The 16,931-nt window shown below is 37.0% G+C and overlaps 1 protein-coding gene across 1 annotated transcript in view; it reads right to left on the reverse strand.

The window, feature by feature from the left end:
* The window catches only part of LOC115230658, a gene marked incomplete at its 5' end in the record, with an annotated part of 43,118 nt that extends 26,821 nt beyond the window's left edge, over nucleotides 1-16,297 (reverse strand). The window contains 4 exons of the mRNA XM_036499757.1: nucleotides 3,002-3,073; nucleotides 8,040-8,111; nucleotides 13,731-13,802; nucleotides 16,226-16,297. Coding sequence (XP_036355650.1) covers nucleotides 3,002-3,073; nucleotides 8,040-8,111; nucleotides 13,731-13,802; nucleotides 16,226-16,297 — 288 coding nt within the window. The remainder of the gene's footprint in view (nucleotides 1-3,001; nucleotides 3,074-8,039; nucleotides 8,112-13,730; nucleotides 13,803-16,225) is intronic.
* Nucleotides 16,298-16,931: the final 634 nt, after the last annotated feature.

Genomic DNA, 16,931 nt, shown 5'->3' on the forward strand with positions numbered 1-16,931 from the left:
ATGGTTGAGAAGCTCAGTACTCAAAGCAAAAACAGAGGGATTTTTAATTGCAGCACAAGACCAAAACCTCCCCACCAGAAATTACCAAAAACATGTAATGAAAAGAAATATTACAAGTAACTGCAGAATATGTGGAGATGGACAAGAAACAATAAATCATATTATCTCTAGCTGCCCAGTCCTGGCTAAGAAGGAATATATTCACAGACATGACAGAGTTGGAACCTACATACATTGGAAGCTATGCCAACATTATGGAATAACAACAGAAAAAAAAAGGTATAGGCACACACCAGAAAAGGTCACAGAAAACGAGAAAGCAACCATACTCTGGGATATGCCAATACACACAGATAGAGAAATTAAGGCCAACAGACCAGATATAGTTGTCAGAGATCATGAAAACAAAAATGTTTTCTAATTGATGTATCAATACCAGCGGATGACAACGTGTTTATAAAAGAAATGGAGAAACTTTCAAAATACAAAGACCTGGAAATAGAGGTAACTAGAATGTGGAATCTAAAAACAGAAACAATTCCTATCATAATAGGTGCATTAGGCATGATAAAAAATATTCAGACAAATACATAACAAAAACAAAACACACCATTACTTACAACACACATAACATACAGAAAATTGCACTACTAGGCACTGCACACATCCTGCGCAGAACCTTCCATACAATAACCATCAGAGCATCACAACAAATCACAGCACATACCCAAGGCACACAGAGCTGTGCTCGGTAGTGAAGTGAAAGCACGATATAAAAAATATACTACTGAATAATAATAATATAATAATAATAATAATATATAATAACAATAACAACAACAACAACAATAATAATAATAATAATATTAATCTTTTGTTGATTTTATAAGTTATGTGATAGAAGATAACTGTTTCATTTTCATTTCAATACATTTTAATATTTCTGTATGTCTTTGGGTCTGTGGTATTCGCTGTGTATTGACCAAAACCAAATAATCCATTGATAAGGAGATCCTCAGGTAATCGCTAAAGCCAAAAACCTCTCAGTTCAAGTGTCTTATGCCAGAGTAGAAATTAGAGGGGAAAATGAATAAAAGAAGGTTTAACCTTCTCATTTGACCCTTCACATGCAATCATAGACATCTTCATACACATTCAAGCATGAATATGACAGTAGAAAGTAAAGTTATTGTTACAGAGAGAAGGGGGCTATGAATGTAAGCCTTTCCCACCATTCTGTACTACATACTGCAGTAGATTTATTAGAGAGGAGAAATGAGAAAATGATAATTAAAAATAACAGACACCAAATAAAATCAGGTAGGATGTGGTTAGAGAATCATAAGATGATATTCTAGATATAGTTTTGAATCATAAGACAAACATGATATAATAAAATGTATTGGGCAAACAGATTACATACAGCTGTCAGAGGAGAAGGAGATGACATACAATATATAGATGATATACACTATATAAATGGCATACTAGATTTAGAGGATATACTAGATATAGATGATATTCTGGACAGATGACATACTATGATATATTTAGATGATATGTTTGAAGAGATGACATACAAGATATGGGTAAATCTACTAAATGTAGCTAACCTGCAATATATAGATTACCAGCTACAAGACAGAAGTGACATACGAGCAAACGGTATTGTCATATAAGTGCTGTGGCGAAAGTTGCTAGGTATTGCGAAGCTGCGAAATATTGCTGAGTAAAATACCAGTTATATTTGACATGAGAGATTTAGCTGGATAAGCATTCTAAATATAACTGGAAATTATATCAGATATATCTGAAATTGTAGGTATTGGAAATATTTTCTCCCTTGGCACATCCTTTATTGAAAATGATTTTCAGAAGAGAATATTCTGAACCTTTTAGGAATTTTGCTACATCGTAATGCAATTCTATAATGTCCTGATAAATAAAATTTTGAAATAGATCTGCTTGTATACCTCCCAACCTCTAATACGGCGCAAACGTTGTTAGTTTTACTACTATTTATCTCCTTTAAAATGTTCTCCATTCCAAGCAGTGTGGTTAAGCTTTAATAGGGATAGGATTGTGTTAAATTTCCCTCTCTTTCTTTCTTTACTTCTCTCTCTACACACACACATGTATGTATACATGTGTGTGTGTGTAAATATATATATATATATATTAACTCAGAAGAATGGAGATATCATACATATTGAATCATGCCGTTTCTGTCAGATTGGCAAATCACAAAATCTTGCGATATAGTAATACTGCGTATTAATCGACCCTATAGTTATAGGGTGTTCTCTTTTCATGTTCTGAGTTCAAAATTTCGAGGACGATTTTGCCTTTCATGTTTTTGGGGTCGATGAATTAAGTACCAGCCGAGCACTAGGGTGGATGTAATAGACAAGCCCTCAGCCACAAAATTGCAGGCCTTGTGCTTATCATAGAAAGAATATTTTAGCCCCTTGATTACCAAATTACCAAATGGTTTCGTGGTAGAAATACAGAGACAAATACAGCAATCATCAGAAAAATTTGAATGGAATTTTTGTGGATCTTATTCCTTCTGATAACTCCGTTGTCATAAGAATATAATAGGTAATAACAATATATATATGTGTGAGTGTGTGTGTGTGTGTGTGTGTGTGTGTGTGTGTGTGTGTGTGTGTGTGCGTGTTTATGTATGCATATACGCATACACACACAGAAATCTTTATATATGTATGAATGAAGGTTGGTATGTAGGCCACTCTCTCGACTCCAATTAATTATGTGTATTTATAAACAAGGAGGAAACTAGATCAAACCAGCCCTCTTATATTTGAACATAAACATTTCGATAATAAAACACAATGCTCGGAAATCATGTTGATGCGCTGAAATTTAAATCAACTCATTGTTGTTTATTACCAACAACATTTGAAGAGGAATTGAGAATTTTATGACTTCATTTTATTATTTTCATTTTCCTATAAACAAAAAGAACTTGTTTGCTTACATATTAACTATACTGGGGAGGAATAAGAAAGCGCCATCTTCATATTTTTCTATTGGGTTGTTTTGCAAATATCTGAAAAAGAGACAAATATTACACATTTTGAAATAAGTAAAAGTAAATAAATCTGTTTACTCCTGTTCAGTACTAAACTGCGTTTTAGTCAACACTAACAGGGTAAATGCTGATATTACACACTACAATTCTCTTTATAGTTATCCGGGAAGTGTTGTTTGAACAAGAATAGGTTCCTTCAATCTAACTTAATTGTCCTAAGAGAAAACCTGATAACAAAACAGCAAAAGATGGAAGAGGATAAAATACAAAAATAACAAAATAACAAGGAGACTTTCTTATGTGCACAATATGGGTTTTAGTTAACATTCTCATCTATGGTAGAAATATCATTCTCCATATAGGCATGGTTCTGTGGCAAGAAAATTACTTCTCACATCCATGGACTCTTTAGTCCAACTGTATGGCACCTTGGACAAATAACATTTACTATAACCTTGGGTCAACTAAGCGTTGTGAGTAAATTTGCTGCAGGAGACTGTGTGGATTCCCTTCGTATATATATGTATACATATATATTATATATATATATTATATATATATATATATATGCGTGTTCTTGTCTTTGTGTTTATCCCCACCAACGCTTGATAACCAATATTGGTTTGTTTACGTCCCCCGTAACTTAGTGGTTCTGCAAAAGGTATCCGATTGATTAAGTACCAGATTTTAAAATTCAGTACTAAGGATGATTGTTTTCGCGGAAACGCTTAAAGCTGCCCCAGAATGGCTGTAATCTGATAACTGAAACAGGAATAGTAAAAGTATATACTCCAGTAGCTGTGTAATGATAAAAAGAGGTTTTCAAAACAATAAAATATTAATTATTGCAATAACATTGACCATCTTCAGACCAGTGCATAACTTTCAGAATCCTATTCATTCAAAGTACATAAAACAATGCTCACCTTTTGGTAGAAGATATATACTGGGTACCTATAAATTGACTTTACTATTTGAACAATTCAGAAGAAAATGAAAAACAAGGATAGCTCATCAAACTTTATTGGAAATCATTGGCAAACAAATATCAGAAGCATTAGAACACTTCGACGTGGATTCAGTTGTTACATACCAATTTTAAGTCGCTAAAAGCCACATTGCTTTTTTCTTGGTTGATTCTTTTTAACGGGATTTTCACTAAAAGAGTCTTCCCCATGAAGACATTCTTTTAAATCTGGTTAACCTACATATTTTCTTTGAAAATAACTGAGATATTTTGATTCAAAGTCACTTTTTCGCCTTACGCTGCCATTTTTGACCTCAAAAATTTTGACATAACTGTTTCAAAGAACCAATTTCCAATTATTTCAGCTCCAAATGTAGCTTACAACTCGATCATCATTGCCAAAACCATGCAATTAATTAGGTTGAGAACTGAATTACTAATTAAATCATGTAATAGAAGTGGAAGAGCTGCACTCTGTTGTTCACAGTCTGTAAGTGAAGTTCAGTAACAAGGACGGGGAGTTCATTGTTGGGGTGCCGGGTGGGATAATCTATAGTCACCTTGACTATGGAGTTGGCTACTTGCTGGATGCTCTCCATTATGTTCCTCTCAGTTTCCACATTACCGTTACTTGAGCTGGTTTTAACTGTGATATTAATGCCATCTACATACCTACTGTAAAGTAGAAGAGTTGTGGATTGTTTTGCCAAGGATTGCTTAGGTTTTCTGTCCCGCCAGGTCAGGAAGAGGCCAGCAATATCTCCAGATACACCGACACAAATGGCTGCACCTTGAACCTGCATGTATAGCTTCTAGTTAAACTTTACTCTGTGGTTCTTCAAGGTGATCCTTACGCTAGCTCCTACTGCGTGTGCAATCATTCCTCTCTCTTAATTGTTGTTCTCAGGGAGTTGAGTGAGTAGGGTCCAGTCACACCAGCGCTCACGGTGCTTTTCTTCACTGCTGAAGTGATGGTGGGTGGTCTAAGCATCTGTGATCTGGCGGGGCAGAATATACTGAGGTCAGGGTTGTCTAAATAGTCACCGTCGTAGCTTAGTCTAAGAACAAGACCCGCATCACTTATGTTGACATCACAGAACGACACTTCACTTTTCACAGATTATCTCATTATATTACACCCCAGAAAAATCTATGTCAATAGATGGGTAGAAAGCATCATGTCCATAGTGCCCACTACACAACATGTGAAGACCTTGGAGCGGCTGCAAATACTGATTTTATTGAGAATATCCTCTGTGCTAACATAGACGAGAAGAAGAAGAAAGAAGTTGAAGAGTAAAAAGAAATAGAAAGAAGGTGAAGAGGAAAAAAGAAGCAGTACAACAAGAAGGAGAAGAAGAAGTAGTAGTAGAAGAAGGAGGAGAAGAAATAAAAAAAGAGTAGAAGAAGAAGAAAAAGAAGAAACAGAAGAAGAAAAAGAAGAAGAAAACGAAGAAGAAAGAGAAGAAGAAGAAGAAGAAGACGAAGAAAAAGAAGAAGAAGAAGAAGAAGAAGAGGAAGAAGGAGAAGATGACGAAGATGAAGAAACGAAGAAAAAGAAGTAGAAGAAGAAGATGAAGATGAAGAAGGAGAAGATGACGAAGATGAAGTAGAAGAAGAAGAAGAAGAAAAAGGAGGAGAAGAAGAAGAAGAAGAAAAAGGAGGAGAAGAAGAAGAAAAAGAAGAAGAAGAAGAAGAAGAAGAAGAAGAAGAAGAAGACATTAATAATCGTAGTGTTCAAGAAGATAAATAGAAAATGTAGTCAAAGAAATAACAGGAGATATTTTAGGGAGACGGAAGAAACGTTTGAGGGAGAGAACATGAAAGAAGAAAAATGAAGGAGGAGACTAAGGAGGCAAAGGAGACGAGGGCGAAAAAGAAGACGAAGAAGAGAAAGATTTGGAAGATGAAGAAAAAGAAGGATAAGGAGAATTAGAAGAAGAAGAAGGAGAAGAAGAAGAAGAAGAAGAAGAAGGAGAAGAAAAAGAAGAAGAAAAAGAAGAAGAGAAGAAGAAGAAGAAGAAGGGAAAGAAGAAGAAGAATGAGTAGGACACAAAAGCAAAAGAACAAGAATAGGGAGAAGGACGAGGAGGAAGAGGGCAGCTTGAGGTGGAGGAGGGGATTTGAAGGAGGAGGAGGAAAAAAGAAGATGAGGAGAGGGAGAAGAGAAAAGGAGAGGGGAGGAGAGGAGAGGAGAGGGGAGAAGGGTGGATGAGAGGGGAGGGGATGGCAGAGGAGGTGGAGGAAGAGGAGATTCGGGGGATGAATGAGAAGTGAAGGATAAGGAAGGAGAAATGTGAAGAAGCAGAAAGCACGGGAGTAAGTTTATCAAAAAAGAGAAGAGGACGAAAAAGAAGGAGAAATGTAGAAGAAGAAGAAGGGGATGACGAGGAAAAAGTAAAAGAAGAAAAAAGAAGAAGAAGAAGGAGAAGAAAAAAGAAGAAGAAGAATAGAAGAAGAAGAAGAAGAAGAAGAAGAAGAAAGAAGAAGAAGAAAATAATAAGAAGAAGAAGAAGAAGAAGAAGACATTAATAATCATAGTGTTCAAGAGATTAAATAGAAAATGTAGTCAAAGAAATAAACGGAGATATTTTAGGGAGACGGAAGAAACGTTTGAGGGAGAGAACATGGCTGAAAACTCAGGGAATACAAATTTAATACAAATTTAAATACAAATCGTTGAAATTTGGGAATCCAAAATGAGTTAAAGTGTCAAGAATTGAAACAAAGCAACTGCAATAAAGGAACATTAAATTTGTCCTTTTATTTCAAATTCTCTCTCCATTCCTCCCTCTTTCTCTCATTGTGTCTTGCTCTCTTAATCCCACTTTGTATTTCCTAAATCATGTCCGGTTCCCGAGTTTGTTTGGTGCATGTCCGAGAGTTTATACGGTTAAGAGTGTATAGTTAGTTAGTTAGTTAGTTAGTTAATTTGGCTCAAAAGCAAATTGCAAGGCCATGTAGGGGGACATGGAGTTAAGTATAGGGTGGTGTTCATGTAAAGAATTCAGGCCACTTGAGGTCCAGGGAGGCTTTGAACAAAGCGGTCGTCGGCATCTTCACCATCTCGTCTGGCAGCTTGTTCCACGGATCCGCAACCCGGACGGTGAAATCTCCTGTCCTTCGACTAAGATGAAATCGTCGCAGGTAGAGCTTTTCGGAATGACTCCGCAGCCGACGCTCTGGAGCATGAGTGAAGAACAGCTCTTTCGAGATGCTGTATGTCTTTGAGGAGATAAGGAGAAGAGGCTTGAATCCCATACTCCAATATGGGTGTCACCAGCGTGACATAGAGTGGTAGGAATATGGCTGCCGTGAGCATTCCGAATGACCGTCGAATCAAGAACAGAATTCCGCGTGCTTTGTTGGCAGCATGGACGCACTGGACCGAAGGCGAAAAGGAGGAATCCACCAAGATACCCAGGTCCTTTACCTGATCGGTCCTCTCCAGCAGCAGACGACCCGGCTCGAAATCAAGTTGAGTTGCAGGAGTAGAGCCGACAGGCAGATGACAGCACTTTGACACGTTCAGACACAGGTCCCAATCGTTAGACCACTTCCAAATTTGGTGGAGGCATCGACGAAGATCCTCTATATTACCGCGAGGAGCGACCAGTTTGATATCGTCGGCAAATAGAAGGGTGTGTTGCGTGAGGTCGTCGGGCAAGTCATTTATGAAGACTAAGAACAACAAGGGCCCAAGCACTGAACCTTGAGGCACGCCACTGCTCGCACTGGAGACTTCGGACCGCGAACCATTTACTTGGACTTGGAAGGAGCGATCTGAGAGGAAGGCACCAACCCATCGTACAATATCCGGATGGAAACTATATGCTTGAAACTTGACAAGTAATAGGCGGTGGTTTACCGAGTCAAAAGCTTTGGCAAAGTCCAATAAAACGATGTCAACAGCATCACTATCATCGAGGATGCGCGTCACCAATTCTTCCATTACTAGTATATATCATCATCAAATATTACTTTCAAACAGAGTATCAGGAAACTGAACGAACTTACAATGTCTTTAAATTCTTAAACCGCGTGAATATACCTTGTTTGATGGTTGAAATGTTGTTGGCACCAAGATACCTGTTGCAGTAAAGAACGAGTAAAAATTATTAAATGGGAAAATATTTGTGATACTACAAAAAGAAGAAGAAGAAGAAGAAGAAGAAGAAGAAGAAGAAGAAGAAGGAGAAGGAGAAAAAGAAGAAGAAGAAGAGAAGAAGAAGGAGAAGAAGAAGAGAAGAAGAAGAAGAAGAAGAAGGAGAAGAAGAAGAAGAAGAAGAGAAGAAGAAGAAGAAGAAGAAGAAGAAGAAGAAGAAGAATCAGGCGAAATTATTTCATGGAAGTGTGGACAAATAACCACACGGCACCACAGAATAAAGAGAACAATGTGAAACAAACAACAGTAGAATATACATAAGTATTATATTAACACTGCAGACACACTCATACATATATGAACATACACGTTTTCAGGAATAAACTTTTGATGCAGACAATTATCAACAGATAGTCATTGTCATGTTCAGACACAATCAAATAAATATAGCACGAATATGAAAAGTGATTATGACTTCAAGTAATAGGGAGTGAGAACAAATAGAAATCAGGGAATATTTAAATTAAAGACACATTATATTCCTCATGTATAAACGACAACATTGAAAGGACTTACAGATTTTGTAAGCTGTGAAGGTCTTGAAACGTTACTTTCTCAACGTTCGAAATTTTATTGTTCTGAAGATTTCTGAAGCAGGAAAAAATGTTGCTTATTTTGACGTAGTATGGAATTGCAATAAAATATGAAATATTGTTCGTTTTGTATAGGAAGAAAACCATAGGAAAATAAAATGACAAGAAGAAGATGAAGAAGATGAAGAGGAAGGAGAAGAAGAAGAAGAAGAAGAAGAAGAAGAAAAAGAAGAAGAAGATGAAGAAAAAGAAGAAGAAGAAGAAGGTAGAGGTGGAGGAGGAGAGGAGAAGAAGAAGAGGAGGAGGAGGAGGAGGAGGAAGAAGAAGAGAAGAAAAAGAAGAAGAAAAGAAGAAGAATAAAAGAAGAAGAAGAAGAAGAAGAAGATAGAGGAGGAGGAGGAGGAAAAGAAGAACCAGGTGGAGAGAAGAAGAAGAAGAAGTAGAAGATGAAGAAAACGAGAAGGTAGAAGAGGAGGAGCATGAGGTAAGGAGGAGGAGGAGGAGGAGGAGGAGGAGGAGGAAGAAGAAGAGAAGAAAGAAGAAGAAGAAAAGAAGAAGAAAGAAGAAGAAGGAGGAGGAGAAGAAGAAGAGAAGAAGGAGAAGAAGAAAAGAAGAAGAGAAGAAGAAGAAGAAGGAGAAGAAGAAGAAGAAGAAGAAGAAGAAGAAATAGATGATTAAGAATAGTATTAGAGGAAGAAGAAAAAAGAGATGAGAGGTGTTAAGAAGAAGAAAAAGAAGAGAAGAAGAAGAAGACGAAGAAGAAGAAGAAGAAAGAAGAAGAAAAGAAGAGAAGAAGAAGAAGAAGAAGAAGAAAAAGAAAAGAAGAAGAAGAAGAGAAGAAGAAGAAGAGGAGAAGAAGAAGGAGAAAAAGAAGAAGAAATAAGAAGAAGAGAAGAAGGAGAAGACGAAGAATAGAAAGATACGGAAGAAGAAAAGAAAGAATTAGAAGAAGAAGAAGAAGAAGAAGAAGAACAACAACAACAACAACAACAACAACAATAACAAAAACCACAAGAGAAAGGAGAAGGAGAAGAAGAAGAAGAAGAAGAAGAAGAAGAAGAAAAAGAAGAAGGAAGAGGAGGAGGAGAAGAAGACCGAGAAGAAGAAGAAGAAGAAGAGTAAAACGGGGAGGAGGAGAAGAAGAAGAAGAAGAAGAAGAGGAAAAAGAAGAAGAAGAAGAAGAAAAAGAAAATGAAGGAGGAGGAGATGAAGGAGGCAGAGGAGACAGGGGAGATAAAGAAGATGAAGAAGAAGAAGAAGAAGAAGAGGAAGAAGAAGAAGGAGAAGACGAAGAATAGAAAGATACGGAAGAACAAAAGAAAGAATTAGAAGAAGAAGAAGGAGAAGAAGAAGAAGAAGAAGAAGAAGAAGAAGAAGAACAACAACAACAACAACAACAACAACAATAACAAAAACCACAAGAGAAAGGAGAAGAAGAAGAAGAAGAAGAGAAGAAGAAGAAGAGAAGACGAAGAATAGAAAGATACGGAAGAAGAAAAGAAAGAATTAGAAGAAGAATAAGGAGAATAAGAAGAAGAGGAAGAAGAAGAAGAAGACAACAACAACAACAACAACAATAACAAAACCACAAGAGAATGGAGAAGAAGAAGAAGAAGAAGAATAATAAGAAGAAGAGGAAGAAGAAAAAAGAAGAAGAAGAATAAGAGAAGAAGAAGAAGAAGAGAAGAAGAAGAAGAGGAAGAAGAAGAAGAAGAAGAGAAGAAGAAGAAGAAAGAAGAAGAATAGAAGAAGAAGATAAAACAATGTTGCTTAGTTTGACATAGTATGGAATTGGCAAAATATATTAAATATTGTTCTTTATGTACAGGAACAATATTATACGAAAATATAAGAAAGATAAGATGAAGAAGAAGAGAAGAAGAAGAAGAAGAAAGAAGAAGAAGAGAAGAAAAAGAAGAGAAGAAGAAGAAGAAGAAGAAGAAGAATAGAAGAAGAAGAAGGAGAAGAAGAAGAAGAAGAAGAAGAATAGAAGAAGAAGAAGAAGAAGAAGAAGAAGAAGAAGAAGGAGAAGAAGAAGAAGAAGAAGAAGAAGAAGAAGAAGGAGAAGAAACAAATATAAACTAATGGATTGATTTTGTCACATTTCAAATAAAAATCGTTGAAATTTGAGGTGCAAAATCGAAGTGAAACAAAGCAACTGCAATAAAGGAACATAAAATTTTTCCTATTATTTCATGTTCTCTCTCAATTTTTCACACTTTCTCCCACTATGTCTCGCACTCTTTCTCCCTATTTGTATCTTCCAAACTCCTGTTCGGTCCCCAAATTTGAATTGATTTTGCTTATTGCAGTCAGAAAGTTCATACATTTGTGATATATATATCAGCATTATTTATTATTTCAGAATTATTATCAAGAAACTGAACGAACTTACAATGTCGTCAAATTCGAAAGCCCATTGAATATACCTTGTTTCAAGCTGAAATTTGTTGCTGTCAAGATCTCTATAGAAGTAAAGAAGAGTAAAATAAATTATACAGAAAATATTTGTGATGAAGCGTCAAACAATATGGATTTAGAATGAAAGGAAAAAAAAAAAGACATATACAGTACAAGAAGAGAAGAAGAAGGAGACGAAATAAGACGAGGAGGAGGAGAGGAGGGAGGAGAAAGGGGGAGGAAAGAAGAATAAAATGAAGATGGAGGAGGAGAGAGGACGAAGAGGGGGATAGAGAATGCGGGGAGAAGGAGTAAAATGAGGGTGAAGTAGGAGAGGCGAGGAGGAGAGAGCAGGAGAGATGAGAGGAGGGGCAGAATGGGCAGGAGGAGGAGGCGAATGAGAAAAAGAGAAACAAGTAGAAGAGAAAGAAAAAGAAGGAGGAAATTAAAGGAGCAGAATGTACGGGAGTAAGTTTATGAAAAAAAGAGTAGAAGAAGAAGGAGAAGAAGAAGAAGAAGAAGAAGAAGAAAAGAAAAGAAGAAGAAGAAGAGGAAGAAGAAAAAAAAGAAGGAAGAGGAGGAGGAGGAAGAAGAAGAGGAGGAGGAGGAGGAGGTGGATGAGGTGGAGGAAGTGTAGAAGAAGAAGCAGGTGTGGAGGAGGAGATGAAAAGGAAGAAGACGTAGAAGAAGATGAAGAAGAAGAACGAGGAGTTAGAAGAGGAGGAGCATGAGGTAAAAAGGAGGGAGGAGGAGGAGGGCAATGATGCGAGGAAGAAGAAGAAGAAGAAGAAGAAGAAGATGAAGAAAAACGAGAAGGTAGAAGAGGAGGAGCATGAGGTAAAGGAGGAGGAGGAGGAGGAGGAGGAGAATGGCGATGATGCGAGGAAGAAGAAGAAGAAGAAGAAGAAGAAGATAAAGAAGAAAAGAAGAAGAATAGAAGAAGAAGGAAGAGGAGAAGAAGAAGAAGAAGAAGAAGAAAGAGAAGGAGAAGAAGGAGAAGAAGGAGAAGAAGAAGAAGAAGAAGAAAAAGAAATAGATGATTAAGAATAGTATTAGAGGAAGAAGAAGAAAAAGAGATGAGAGGTGTTAAGAAGAAGAAAAAGAAGAGAAGAAGAAGAAGAAGAAGAAGAAGAAGAAGAAGAAGAAGAAAAAGAGAAAAAAGAAAAGAAGAAGAAGAAGACGACGAAGAGAAGAAGAAGAAGAAGAAGAAGAAGAAGAAGAAGACGAAGAAGATGAAGAAGAAGAAGAAGCAGAAGAATAAGAAGACATATTTGAACAAGCATGAAGTATAAGAAGAAATTTAGAAGAAGAAGAAAAGACATGAGAGGAGGTAAATAAGAATAAGAAGAAGAAAGAAGAAGAAGAAGAAGAAGAAAGAAGAAGAAGAGAAGAAGAAGAAGAAGAAAGAAGAAGGATTGAAGAAGTAGAAGAAGAAGAAGAAGAAGAAGACATTAATAATCATAGTGTTCAAGAAGATTAAATAGAAAATGTAGTCAAAGAAATAAACGGAGATAATTTAGGGAGACTGGAGAAACGTTTGAGGGAGAGAACATGGCTGAAAACTCAGGGAATACAAATTTAATACAAATTTAAATACAAATCGTTGAAATTTGGGAATCCAAAATGAGTTAAAGTGTCAAGAATTGAAACAAAGCAACTGCAATAAAGGAACATTAAATTTGTCCTTTTATTTCAAATTCTCTCTCCATTCCTCCCTCTTTCTCTCATTGTGTCTTGCTCTCTTAATCCCACTTTGTATTTCCTAAATCATGTTCGGTTCCCGAGTTTGTTTACTGCAGTCCGAGAGTTTATACGGTTAAGAGTGTATAGTTAGTTAGTTAGTTAGTTAATTTGGCTCAAAAGCAAATTGCAAGGACATGTAGGGGGACATGGAGTTAAGTATAGGGTGGTGTTCATGTAAAGAATTCAGGCCACTTGAGGTCCAGGGAGGCTTTGAACAAAGCGGTCGTCGGCATCTTCACCATCTCGTCTGGCAGCTTGTTCCACGGATCCGCAACCCGGACGAAGAAATCTCCTGTCCTTCGATTAAGATGAAATCGTCGCAGGTAGAGCTTTTCGGAATGACTCCGCAGCCGACGCTCTGGAGCAGGAGTGAAGAACAGCTCTTTCGAGATGCTGTATGTCTTTGAGGAGATAAGGAGAAGAGGCTTGAATCCCATACTCCAATATGGGTCTCACCAGCGTGACATAGAGTGGTAGGAATATGGCTGCCGTGAGCATTCCGAATGACCGTCGAATCAAGAACAGAATTCCGCGTGCTTTGTTGGCAGCATGGACGCACTGGACCGAAGGCGAAAAGGAGGAATCCACCAAGATACCCAGGTCCTTTACCTGATCGGTCCTCTCCAGCAGCAGACGACCCGGCTCGAAATCAAGTTGAGTTGCAGGAGTAGAGCCGACAGGCAGATGACAATTATCAACAGATAGTCATTGACATGTTCAGACACAATCAAATAAATATAGCACGAATATGAAAAGTGATTATGACTTCAAGTAATAGGGAGTGAGAACAAATAGAAATCAGGGAATATTTAAATTAAAGACACATTATATTCCTCATGTATAAACGACAACATTCAAAGGACTTACAGAGTTTCTAAGCTGTGAAGGTTTTGAAACATTACTTTCTCAATGTTCGAAATTTTATTGTTCTTAAGATATCTGAAGCAGGAAAAACTTTGACACGTTCAGACACAGGTCCCAATCGTTAGACCACTTTCAAATTTGGTGGAGGCATCGACGAAGATCCTCTATATTACCGCGAGGAGCGACCAGTTTGATATCGTCGGCAAATAGAAGGGTGTGTTGCGTGAGGTCGTCGGGCAAGTCATTTATGAAGACTAAGAACAACAAGGGCCCAAGCACTGAACCTTGAGGCACGCCACTGCTCGCACTGGAGACTTCGGACCGCGAACCATTTACTTGGACTTGGAAGGAGCGATCTGAGAGGAAGGCACCAACCCATCGTACAATATCCGGATGGAAACTATATGCTTGAAGCTTGACAAGTAATAGGCGGTGGTTTACCGAGTCAAAAGCTTTGGCAAAGTCCAATAAAACGATGTCAACAGCATCACTATCATCGAGGATGCGCGTCACCAATTCTTCCATTACTAGTATATATCATCATCAAATATTACTTTCAAACAGAGTATCAGGAAACTGAACGAACTTACAATATCTTTAAATTCTTAAACCGCGAGAATATACCTTGTTTGATGGTTGAAATGTTGTTGGCACCAAGATACCTGTTGCAGTAAAGAACGAGTAAAAATTATTAAATGGGAAAATAGTTGTGATACTACAAAAAGAAGAAGAAGAAGAGAAGAAGAAGAAGAAGGAGAAGAAGAATGAGAAGAAGAAGGAGAAGAAGAAGAAGAAGAAGAAGAAGAAGAAGAAGAAGAAGAAGAAGAAGAAGAAGAGAAGAAGAAGAAGAATCAGGCGAAATTATTACATGGAAGTGTGGACAAATAACCACACGGCACCACAGAATAAAGAGAACAACGTGAAACAAACAACAGTAGAATATACATAAGTATTATATTAACACTGCAGACACACTCATACATATATGAACATACACGTTTTCAGGAATAAACTTTTGATGCAGACAATTATCAACAGATAGTCATTGACATGTTCAGACACAATCAAATAAATATAGCACGAATATGAAAAGTGATTATGACTTCAAGTAATAGGGAGTGAGAACAAATAGAAATCAGGGAATATTTAAATTAAAGACACATTATATTCCTCATGTATAAACGACAACATTCAAAGGACTTACAGAGTTTCTAAGCTGTGAAGGTCTTGAAACATTACTTTCTCATGTTCGAATTTTATTGTTCTTAAGATATCTGAAGCAGGAAAAAATGTTGCTTATTTTGACGTAGTATGGAATTGCCATAAAATATGAATATTGTTTCTTTTTGTATAGGAAGAAAACCATAGAAAATAAAATGACAAGAAGAAGGTGAAGAAGATGAAGAGGAAGGAGAAGAGGAAGATGAAAAAGAAGAAGAAGAAGAAGACGAAGAAAGAAGAAGAAGAGATGAAGAGAAAAAGAAGAAAGAAGAAGGTAGATGAGGAGGAGGAGGAGAAGAAGAAGAAGAAGAAGGAGGAGAAGGAGGAGGAGGAGGAGGAGAGAGGAGAAGAAGAAAAAGAAGAAGATGAAAAAAAGAAGGAGAAGAAGAAGAAGAAGAAGAAAAAGGTATAGGAGGAGGAGGAGGAGGAGGAGATGGAGGAGGAGATGGAGGAGGAGGAGGAGGAGGAGGAAAAGAAGAACCAGGTGGAGGAGAAGAAGAAGAAGAAGAAGAAAAAGAAGAAGACGTAGAAGAAGAAGAAGAAAAAAGAGAAGGTAGAAGAGGAGGAGCATGAGGTAAAGGAGGATGAGGAGGAGGATGGCGATGATGCGAGGAAGAAGAAGAAGAAGAAGAAGATAAAGAAGAAAAGAAGAATAGAAGAAGAAGGAAGAGGAGAAGAAGAAGAAGAAAAGAAGAAGAAAGAGAAGGAGAAGAAGGAGAAGAAGGAGAAGGAGAGAAGAAGAAGAAGAAGATAAAGATAAGAGAAGAAGTTGATTGAAGAAGAAGAAGAATCAGTAGAAGAAGAGAAGAAGAAGAAGATGGGATGAGGAGGAGGAGGAGGAGAAGAAGAAGAGAAGAAAAAAAGGAGAAGATGAAGAAAAAGAAGAAGAAGAAGAAGAAAAAAAAGGTAGAGGAGGAGGAGGAGGAGGAGGAAAAGAAGAACCAGGTGAGAGGAGGAAGAAGAAGAAAAGAAGAAAAGAAGAAGAAGTAGAAGAAGATGAAGAAAAACACGAGAAGTTAAGAGAGGAGCATGAGGTTAAAGGAGGATGAGGAGGAGAGATGGCGATGATCGAGGAAGATAAGAAGAAGAAGAAGAATAAGAAATAAAGAAAGAAGAGAATAGAAGAAGAGGAAAGTGGAGAAGAAGAAGAAGAAGAGGAAGAAAAAGAGAAGAAAAGGAGAAGAAGGAGAGAAGAAGAAGAAGAAGGAGAAGAAGAAGAAGAAGCAGCATCAAAGTATACATTTAGATAATAGTATTAAGAAAATGAACGAACTTACAATGTTTTTAAATTCGAAATCCCCGTGAAGGTACCTTCTTCGATGGTTGAAATGTAGTTATCTCGCAGATCTCTATAGCAGTAAAGAGTAAAATAAATTATGTGGAAAATATTTGTGATACATCAAACATTGTGGCTTTACAATGAAAGAAAGAAAAAGAAAAAAGATAACGAAGAAGAAAAGAAGAAGAAGAAGAAAAAGAAGAAGAAGAAAATGAAGGAGGAGGAGATGAAGGAGGCAGAGGAGACAGGGGAGATAAAGAAGAAGAAGAAGAAGAAGAAGAAGAAGAAGAAGAAAGAAGAAGAAGAAGAAGAAGAAGACATTAGTAATCAAAGTGTTCAAAAGATTAAATAGAAAATGTAGTCAAAGAAATAAACGGAGATATTTTAGGGAGACGAAGAAACGTTTGAGGGAGAGAACATGGCTGAAAACTCAGGGAATACAAATTTAATACAATTTAAATACAAATCGTTGAAATTGGGAATCCAAAATGAGTTAAAGTGTCAAGAATTGAAACAAAGCAACTGCAATAAAGGACATTAAATTTGTCCTTTTATTTCAAATTCTCTCTCCATTCCTCCCTCTTTCTCTCATTGTGTCTTGCTCTCTTAATCCCACTTTGTATTTCCTAAATCATGTTCGGTCCCGAGTTTGTTTACTGCAGTCCGAGAGTTTATACGGTTAAGAGTGTATATAGTTAGTTAGT

Source organism: Octopus sinensis, unplaced genomic scaffold (genome assembly GCF_006345805.1).
Source record: "Octopus sinensis unplaced genomic scaffold, ASM634580v1 Contig16093, whole genome shotgun sequence".
Taxonomy (NCBI): Eukaryota; Metazoa; Mollusca; class Cephalopoda; order Octopoda; family Octopodidae; genus Octopus; species Octopus sinensis.